The sequence below is a fragment of the Carassius auratus genome, chromosome 19, assembly GCF_003368295.1.
Source record: "Carassius auratus strain Wakin chromosome 19, ASM336829v1, whole genome shotgun sequence".
NCBI lineage: Eukaryota > Metazoa > Chordata > Actinopteri > Cypriniformes > Cyprinidae > Carassius > Carassius auratus.
Genome location: NC_039261.1, coordinates 21,652,429 through 21,663,018, shown reverse-complemented (window position 1 = coordinate 21,663,018; position 10,590 = coordinate 21,652,429). Strand labels below are relative to the sequence as shown.

General features: G+C 36.8%; 1 protein-coding gene across 2 annotated transcripts in view; it reads left to right on the top strand.

The window, feature by feature from the left end:
- LOC113119822 (solute carrier family 45 member 4) overlaps nt 1-8,173 on the top strand; it is a 51,877-nt gene extending 43,704 nt beyond the window's left edge. Inside the window, exons 5-9 of one of the 2 annotated variants that reach the window (XM_026289490.1) lie at nt 489-668; nt 1,715-2,796; nt 4,104-4,203; nt 4,285-4,496; nt 5,753-8,173. In XM_026289490.1, the coding sequence (XP_026145275.1) occupies nt 489-668; nt 1,715-2,796; nt 4,104-4,203; nt 4,285-4,496; nt 5,753-6,106 (1,928 nt within the window). In that variant the 3' untranslated portion in view covers nt 6,107-8,173. The remainder of the gene's footprint in view (nt 1-488; nt 669-1,714; nt 2,797-4,103; nt 4,204-4,284; nt 4,497-5,752) is intronic. The other variant, XM_026289491.1, reaches the window with a different exon arrangement.
- Nucleotides 8,174-10,590: the final 2,417 nt, after the last annotated feature.

Below are 10,590 nucleotides of genomic sequence, written 5' to 3'. Positions count from 1 at the left end.
TTGTTTCCTTTTTTAGTCAAATAATTCTATTAAAGAATATAAAACTTGTATTGAATAAAACCAGCATTTAAAAATGTTGGCAATTTTGAAAATGCTTTCGATCATCATTTAAATCCTTAACATTTAAATCCTTTTCAAACTGTTTTTTTTTTTAATCATTTATAAAATATTATAGTATTTATTGATATTTTGAAGCTTTTAAATTTCCAAAATTTGATTTTAGTTTAGTTTTTTAGTTTTGTTAGATACTTTAAAATTTTCCAGTTTTTTTTAATATATACACACAGCTTTATTTACGGTTTTAGTAATCTGAGTAATTAAAATTATTTATGTTTTTAATTTATATGCACTATGTATACGCATGCACACACACACACACTAACTTTTTTTTTCTCCAAATGAACCAGAAAACTATTAAAAGTCTCTATATAACAGAATGGTAATCTCTTTTAGTAGATGACCTGTTTGTGTGTGTCTGTCTGTCTCAGGCCTTGCTTTAGGAGACGTGCCAAACAACCAGCCGATAGGAATCGTGATGACCGTTTTGGGGGTGGTGGTGCTGGATTTCTGTGCGGATGCGACGGAGGGTCCCATACGAGCGTATCTGCTGGATGTGGCCGACACTGAGGAACAGGACATGGCCCTCAACATCCACGCCTTCTCTGCAGGTGCAGCCTTTCTTCAGTCTTACATCACGACATGAACCGCTTGAAGTCACATTCACTCTGCTGAGAAATGCAGTTGCCACTCTATTTTGTGTTTAAACACACTTTTCCATTCAGTTCGTGACTGCCAGCTAAAGTCTATGACTCAATTCAGGTCAAAAATTATATTTTTTGTTGTTGTTGTTGTTGTTTTACTGTACATCTACACATTTTTAAATCAAGATATATTTACATGAGATGCAAAGTGACTTTTTTTCTAACTTTTTCTTACTTGTTTTAGTTGTAGACTCATGCAATTTTGATAGATTTCAAGTCATTTATTTCCCAAGTAGATGTACAACATATTGACCTTAGAATATTTAGATGTTTATGCTGCAAAATAGGATAAAAAATACTAAATAAGAAATAAAGTCTATGCTTAATTCAGAAAGTAAGGTTAATGCAAAGAATTATTTTTCGTGCCTCATTGACAGATTTTTCTCTTGTTTTATGCATAAACACAACTCCATCTTGATTTAAGAGTGTTTAGATGTTTATACTTTAAGATTTCTTATCAATTTTTTTTAAATTTTTCAGAATAAATATATTTATTGCAGTGTATTTTGTAGTACAAAAATCTAAATATTCTTAAATCAATATACATTTCCTTGAGAAACAAAATTACCTTTTATTTATTTTATTTTTATTTTATTTATGTAAGTTTGTGCTTAAAACTAAACAAAAATGTTATGGGGTATGGGGTAATTTTTTTTTGGACTTACTCATTGACATTTTTTCTTTTCTTGTTTTTTTTTTTAAGTTACATTTCCAAATTTTTATTTTTATTTTTTTTTTTATCAGTGACATCAGATATTATAGTATAGTAATATTCCTTCACAAGAAAATGCATCTTAAATGTAAAATTCTAAAATATTTGTATAATTTTTTTTATGGATTAATGGAAAATAAGACCAAAACTAAATAAATTCGCTTATCAAGAAGTCAGAAGCTTTATTATTGCATAGATGTCCATATAGAATGAGTGCTAAACTGTGCATGTTGTGTTTAAGGGCTCGGAGGGGCGGTTGGTTATGCCCTCGGGGGTCTTGACTGGACGCACACATTCTTGGGTCGAACCTTCAAGTCTCAAGAGCAAATTCTGTTCCTGTTCGCCACGGTTCTGTTCACCGTTTCTGTGGCTCTGCACCTGTTCAGCATCGAGGAGCAGCAGTTCAGCCCTCAACAGGACCGTCTGGATGAAGAGGCAGAAACCGAATCCACTGTTAAAATCACAGCGCACCAACCCCAGCTCGAAATGATCCATGAAGAAGAGTCTTACGAGCATTACGACCTCTACTCGGACCGGCGATCAGAGCGAGAGCTGGACATGGACTCGTTAGACGTGGACATCGTTCGAAGTAAAAGTGACTCTGTTTTGGCGATGGCTGATGCCACGCTGGACCACCACGACATGCTGTTTCTGCGTGAAATCGAGCCGTCGATCTTCCAAGATCGCATTTCTTCCTATCATGGGTCGCTGCCACGGCGCAGCAGCAGTGTAGATAGTCAAGAGTTCCTGCGCGGGAAATTCAGCCGACTGTCTGCGTTTCTGCAGCAGACCGAACGTGACGGAGAAGAAGCTCTGCTTAACAGTCAGCTCAACCAATCCAAAGCACCCAACGGACATACGACGGACCTCAACGGCCACGGGCCGCCCAGTATCAAAGCCTCCAGCACCAATGCATCCATGCGCCACAGACGTCACACTTTCTACCGACAGTCGTCCTGCACCTTCTCCTACTACGGCCGGGTCGGATCCCACCGCTACCGTTACCGGCGTGCCAACGCTGCGTTCCTCATCAAACCGTCCCGCAGCATGAACGACATCTACGAGATAGAGAAGCGGCAGAAACAGAGGAAAGGACAGAGAACGAGGCACCAGAGCGGGAACACCAACTCCAGCGGGGACACGGAGAGCGAGGAGGGCGAGGCCGAGACCACCGTCCGTCTGCTCTGGATGTCCATGCTGAAGATGCCCAAAGAGCTGTTGAGACTGTGCGTGTGTCATCTGGTCACGTGGTTCTCCGTCATCGCAGAGGCCGTGTTTTACACCGACTTCATGGGGCAGGTCATCTATGAAGGCGACCCAACGGTGAGCAATGCATTGCTTTTTTTAATGCATCTAAAGTGACTTGCGTTGCATTCAGGTTAACACATTTGAACAAGTTATGCATGCCCTGGGAATTGAACCCACAACCTTGGCACTCCTAATGCCATGCTTTACTGTTTAAGCGATGATAACATAGAAAAGCATGCCTGTAGCTCAAACTGTAGAACATGGTGCATTGGCATTGCCGAGGTTGTAGGTTCGATTCCCAGGAAAAGCACAAACTGTTCTAATGTACAACTTCAGTGCCTACAATGTAAGCATTGCTTTTTGTAGGGCCTTCAGTGTAAAAATGCATTTAAGGTACACGTACATTTGATCAGTTCATGCATACTTTGGGAATCGAACCCACAACCTTGGCATCGTTAGAGTCGTGCTCTATTATTTGAGCTATTATAATGTAGAAACGCATGTAAGTAGGTCAAACAGTAGAGCGCGGTGCTAATACCAAATCCAAGGCTATAGGTTCGATTCTCAAGAGAATACATGAAGTGATCCAATGTACAACTTGAATGAAATTTAAGTCGCTTTAGATAAGTCTCTGCCAAATGCATTAAATAATACAATAAGACCTTCTTTATATCAAGAAACATAAAAGACACATAACGTTTGCTTCAAAAAAAGCATTGTGATAAGATCATAACACTAGTATAGACAAACTGAGTACTACGTATAGATCTGTTTAGGAAAAAGATCAAAATTTGAGCTGTCAATCTCTCAAAATCTTTTCAGAAATCTCTTGTTCAGTTAAAAACATTAACATTTGCATGCATGCTTTTATCTTAAGCAACATGGGACAGAAGAACAGAAGAAATTTGTGTAAGAGTCACACAATATTCATAATACACCATGCTAGGTTTGTCAGACAAACAATAATCCATTTATGTATTTAAATAAAGGCTGATTTTAATCTTTAATGTTTTAAATGTAAAATTCAAATAAATAATGGTATAATAAAAACGAATTAAAACTAAAGAAAATGAAATATTATACTTGTTTACATGTATGTCATGTAACTATTAAGCAACATTAGAGAACCATGAACATGCGAATGTGTTGAAATATTAAATTGAAATCTTAAGTGGTACTTTTATATATTTTAGTCATCAGTATTTATTTATTTTGGCAATCCCTGATTTAGACAGATGTCAGAAGTTTGCCGACTTTTGTTTTTCGAAGATATAACATGGTTAAAATGTTTTGGGGAGCTCTTGCTCTTGCATAAAGTGTAAGATTGTGTGCTTTCCCTGCCATCCAGTTCTTACCCTAAATCCTGAAGTGTGTCCCTGTAGGCTCCGCTGAACTCCACCGCCCTTCATAACTACCACAGAGGGGTTCAGATGGGCTGCTGGGGGCTGGTGATCTACGCCACCACCGCCGCCATCTGTTCAGGTGCGTATCCTGAATCTAGAGAGGCGACCGTCTGATCTGTTCAAGTGTGTTTCTTCATCTCAATCTCTTTTGTGAATGTAGCTGTACTGCAGAAGTATCTGGATAACTTTGGCCTCAGCATAAAGGTGATCTACATCCTGGGCACTCTGGGCTTCGCCATCGGTACGGCTGTCATGGCCATCTTCCCCAACGTCTACGTCTCAATGGTGATGATCAGCAGCATGGGCATCATCTCCATGAGCATCTCATACTGTCCGTACGCTCTGCTGGGCCAGTATCACGATAATAAAGAGGTCAGAGGCTCTTCGTTCATCTCTGTGAGACTGTAATCCTGCCGTATTAAAGCTGATCGGAGCACTAATCCTAATCTTTGTCCTCACTGACTCTCACAACTCAGATTTTAACAGGCATTACAATGTCATCAAATCACCTTTAGGTGTAAAGAACAGTGGAGCTGACTTGACTACATTGTTTAGTATCATGACAATAATTTAGTTGTTTTTTTAATTTATGTTAGGAACAGCAGTAGGATAGGATTGTGGGGAAAAAACACTGTGCACACAAACAAACCGAACTAGTAGAGCTTTAAATTCAAAATTAATTAATTTTATTATTTAAAAAAAAAATCTACATTCATTTTATATATATATATATATATATATATATATTTTACATTTAACAAACCGAATGGAAATCTGTGCCCGAGCAAATTGAATAGGCTTTACTGAGAATACTTATTCATTTTATTTTACTTTATAATCAATAAAAATATTTTTAAAATACAATATTTATATATATATTAGTATTTAATCTGTTTGAAATTAAAAGCACATCTCTATAAATAAAAATATGTCTGTGTCCTGTGCATGAGGAAACTGAATAGTTTGTGCGGCGGTTTCTGATTATTTTTATTTGATTGTTTATTAAATACAAAATACATTATTTTTTAGTCAATATTTAATCTAGATTTAAAGTTTTTAATTTAAAATATATTTATTCAGAAAGAAATTTAAACTTTAATCACTATACATAAACATTTCTGCGTCCTGATCACAAGGTCTATGAAATGTCAACGAATTGTCCATTTAAATAGGTTTAAATTAAAACAGTACAACAAATTCAACAGTGATGCATACTTTTAATGAGACTATATCAAAAATAATTTTACAGTAATGTTATGGTGTGTAAATATATTTTTAATATCTAAATATTTCAAAAAATAAATATAAAAAGTAGTGTTTAATTGTTATAGAAATGTATTTCTGATTAATTTTAGCGAAATGGTTTCATAGTGTAATACATTTGTTTTGCTGCTTGTCTCAAAATAAACCGACTTCTTAGAGCAACTCATGCAATGCGTGGTAAGTTTTGGCAGACCAATATTTCCTCACGAGTTGTTATTTATATACGGTTGTCACATTACTCATTGTGGTAATGTTTTATTGTTAATACTCTAGGTCTTAAACAGATTTCTGGGCTGAGATCTCCTAGGATAGAGAGCAGTGTCTTGGACACTGATATGTGACCGATGTGTTCTTGCTGTTTGCAGTACGTCCAGCACAGCCCCGGCAACTCCAAGCGAGGTTTCGGCATCGACTGCGCCATCCTGTCGTGTCAGGTGTACATCTCTCAGATCCTGGTGGCGTCTGCGCTGGGTGCCGTGGTGGACGCGGTGGGCAGCGTGCGGGTCATTCCCATGGTGGCCTCCGGCGGCTCCTTCCTGGGCTTCCTGTCCGCCTCCTTCCTCGTCATCTACCCGGGCTCCGGCGGAGAGGCTGAGCAGACGCGGGCGCTGACGTCCCCCAATAACAACGGCGTGACCGAGAAGCCCAGCTTCCTCAAGCTCACACGCAAAGGCGGAGCCACCACCACCTGCAAAGTGGAGTGTGAATCCACGCTGTGAAAGCCATCGGATGACGGCGAACATCTAATGCCGAGTTCACACTGCAGCATTTTAGACACTAAGTTCACTCCCAGACAGGCTTTGCAAAATCAATTGCCCAAAATCGGAGGTGGTCGTTCAAGCAAGTGACAATTATCAAAGATGCAATCAGAGAATCGCAGACGCCCGTGAAATATTTAACATGCTACACTAGGGTTGCACGAGTAATCGAATGTGATAGTCATTAGTTGTAAATCTCCAGCACGTGCTTTCAGATGGAGTGGCATTTAATACACAGAGCCGTAATATTGCATTCATCACCGCAGATGATTTAATCATGCGGTAATGAAATGGAAGTAATAATTTGTGATAATAAAAGCTGTTTGCAGTGAACTACGGCTCTTTGTAGTTAATGCTGCTCCATCTGAAAACACGTGAAAATACCACATTTAATACCAGGTTTTTAATCCAAACTCACTTCATAACGTCCGTCGAGTGTTTGAAAGAAATCTCGATGCAATAGAAGAAACATTTTTGGTTCCACAAAGAACCATTCAGTCAAAGGTTCTCTCTTTCTATCCTTTTTATAATCTGAAGAACCTTCTCTTGCCACAAAGAGCCTTTTGTGAAACAGAAAGGAACCATGGGAGACAAAAAAGGTTCTTCTTATGGCATCGAGAAGCACTTATTTTTAAGAGCGTAAATATCTAGATCTGTGAAATGAGTTCTGACTTAATAATATATCAACGGTGACGTACAGCCAATGAGAGAGCAGGATACAGGGCAGGGAGGAGTTATGAACATTAAATGTAGTTCTGAGATTCTTTCTAATATTGAAGTCATGCAGATTGTAACCTCCTGTCACCGATCCATCGTGCAGTGTGAAAGCAACAGTGATCCAGTCAGTGTGAACTCGGCATAACATTCCCCAGACGTTTCTTCACTCACTGAAGGCTCAGTTGTGTTGTTTTGTTGGACTGTCCGTGTTTGGCCTGGTGTTGTGGGTCTCAGGGCTGCTTCTCAGGGCCACCAGGGGGCGACTCTGGGCTGAACTCTTCAGGAGAGAGAGAGAGAGAGAGAGAGAGAGAGAGAGAGAGGCTTGGCTGGGTCTCTCTCTCTCTCAATCACATGCTCTTCACTTGCACACTTCCACTCGAAGCTCATCCTCAACAAATCTAATGTAGAGAATCTTTAATATAAGTTAATGGCTCGAAAACTTGATCCTTTCCTATTTTTTAAACAGAGGACATCATGATTACCAAAAGTTGCCCAGTGCAATAATAATATCTGTTTCATTGTGAAGGCTTTATTTTAGTCGTGTTATGCTGGTGAAAGGGTGAATCTCACGAATAAACGTCATATTTCATATTTCACAGAAAATATGGGAATTTCTACTTGCATTTGCAGAAAATTATGGATTTTTTTGGAACTGAATTTCAACATTATTTTCATGACAATCCTTGCTGGCAATGGAAACAAAAAAAGAAGTGTTTTTTTTTATCAAACAAATTAACATTTAAAAAAAACATTTACATAAAAAATGTTACATATTTAATCAGCTAGAAAATGAAATTGCAATGCCTATAAATAAAGTCTATAATCATAAACAATAGGAAATGCATTAGTCACATGATCTAGGAAATTGTAATTTAAAATTTGCATACATTAAAAGTAGTAAAACAATACTACCATTATATAAAACATTCATATTGTACTCTACAAACTGTATAAAATTATGTAGATATTTTGTAATATGTATACATTTGAAAAAAATCTCTTTTATTGCTTTACAGTTGTGAATAATTGTTTAATCGCCATGAAAATATAATGACAATTATTGCTCCAAATTAATGCTCCAAAAAAAGAAATGTTTCCTTCGTTTTCTTCATGAAAAATATAATTTCTTATTTCTTTAATTAAAAAACAACAACAATGGAGGTGAAAAATTACACGTTTTTATGTTTGTTTTTATATTTTTATGTCAAGAAGAATACGAGAAACTCTTTTTGAAAATGAAAGATAGTAGAAGAAAAGCTTATTAGTCACAATCTGAAGTGAATATAATTTTTTTTAATTTAAATATTTCATTTAAATGTGAATTGTACATTAAATGTTTAAATATTTTAATATATATTCAATCAGCTATAAATTGAAATTGCAGTGTGTGAGTGTATATAATCTCTACAAATGAGTCTTTAGAAATTATATATAATATATATATATACAGTATATATATTGCAGTTGTGGATAAATGTTTATTTGTCATGCAAATAATGGTCAAAATATACTTCAATCTCTTCACGCGAAGCATAATTCCTCAAGTCTTTCTATTGATTCTAAGGTAATAAATGACAGATTTCTTGAGCATCTTCATGAGATTCACCCGGGAGAGCGTGACTTTGGTCATGTGCGTGTCAGTGCCTCTTGTCATTGACGTCCTGAAGTGCTTTAATACGTTTGGTCTCCCTCATAGTTTCCTAAGACGGCCCACGCAAGGGCGAGTAATAATCTCAATGCTGCATCCGAGTGTTCACGCAGATACCAAACCTTTCTTACACTCACAGACTTCCAAGTTGCAATGGTGATTTTCTTCAGCTCAGGTCCACGGCACTTTCTGGCAGAACTTTTGAGTTTTTCTCCCTCGGAATGAGGAGGAGTGTGTTCTGGTCTGTTTACATTAGCACCTGGATGCTGCGTGTTTTTGGTGGAGAGAATGGAGTCATCTCCGGCCGCCATCTTGGCTCAAACGTGGCCCTTTTTTCTGGGTCTCAGCTGCAGTTTCCTGACACTGAGGATGATTGTGCTATGACTATTTTTGAGACATTCTTTGAGGTCTGGTGACTTGTATCTGACCAGAGGTGACCGGACACTCTTCTACTCGCTGTCTTGCTGGCTAGAGAGTTAAAAGATGTTTTATTGAGGCACATTTGTACTGGCTTTAACCTGCATAGAGTATTAAGATCTTAAGATAAGCTGATATAAATGTATATGTGTGTTATTTCTGGAATGTTTATTGAAGTTAAACCCAAGCTTGAATGAGAAAAGCATCAAGTTTCTGTCGAATCAAGCACCGTTGCATTAGCTGCACACGTCTCGGTCAGTGTTGGCATTACCGGCGGCGTGAATCACGACACACACCAGACGTCTCATTCGAATACTTGAAGTGCAATCTTGGTTGTGTCTGGATATCTCGGGATCCGTTTGCTGACCTCGAAGCAAAGACTGGAGAATGTGGGACTCTCAGAGAGCGTCAGGGGAAGACGTTTCCAGTATTGAATGTAACTTACTTTGTTTAGTTTTTTAGAGCAAGAAGATTCAACGTTGCACCGAACTTGCACATACAGAGTTTTAAAAGAAAAATGAATCAATATCTTGCAATAGCAAAGCCTAAACTGTGGTTATTTATTTTTTGAATGCATTATCCTTAAATATTTAGAGGATTATAAGTACAGATAAAGATATATTTACAGCTTGTGTAGATGAGTGAGATTGGATATGTGTGTGTGTGTGTGTGTGTGTGTGTGTGTGTGAGAGAGAGAGAGAGAGAGAAAGAGACATGCTAGTTATTTACGTCCGTTTTTGCATGATCATAAGCACCATGTACATGTTTGTGCATGGAAGAGTGTGTGTGTGTGTGTGTGACATCTCACTCTTTTATAGAATGAATCTCACAAGAACATCTCCAGGTCACACTTCACCCTATAATTACAAAAACGAAAGAATTATATTTGGAATAAATACAAGCCAATTTCATTTGTATTTTTTTTTACAGTTATAAATAATATTTGTCATGAAAATTTATGCTGAAAAAATAAATAAATTTTCTTCATGCAAAAAAATATTCTTTTTTATTTTTTTTATTTAGAATTTGTGGTGAAAATTACGTCATATTTCATATCTTAATAAAAATTAAATCAAAACAATAAATGCATTTTTATATTTTTTTCATGAAAATCCATTACTGTAAAGTGGAAAAAAATCTTATTCTAATTACAGAAATCTTATTCACAGATTTTTCTGAAGTGGATAAAATAATGTACATTTTAAAATGTATTTAAAAAAATTTTTTTATTAAACAATAAACATTTCAATGTTATTTTTTAGATATTTTTTTTTACATAAAATGTAACATTTTAAATGTAAAATATTTATGTTTAATCACCTAGAAATTAAAATTTGAGACATGCATGCATATATATATATATATTTTTTTCTTTTTTTTTTGACAAATGAATAAAAATAATTCCTTGTTCTTTTGATTTTGGGGTGAAATATTTGTGGTATTGACAGGTTTGATGAGATTCACTTTATAACCATCTTTAGTTTACAGTTAACATTTCACTTTAGCAGAAGGTCATAGAGCAAACACAGAAATACTGAAAACGGCGTAGTCTTCTCACGTTTCCGTCGTAGTGAAGTGTGTGCTGACTCTGGGCTCAGACGTGGCTCTTTTCCTGTACGGAAAGCAGATGGGTCTTACTGAAGCACGTAATGTAAGACAGGAG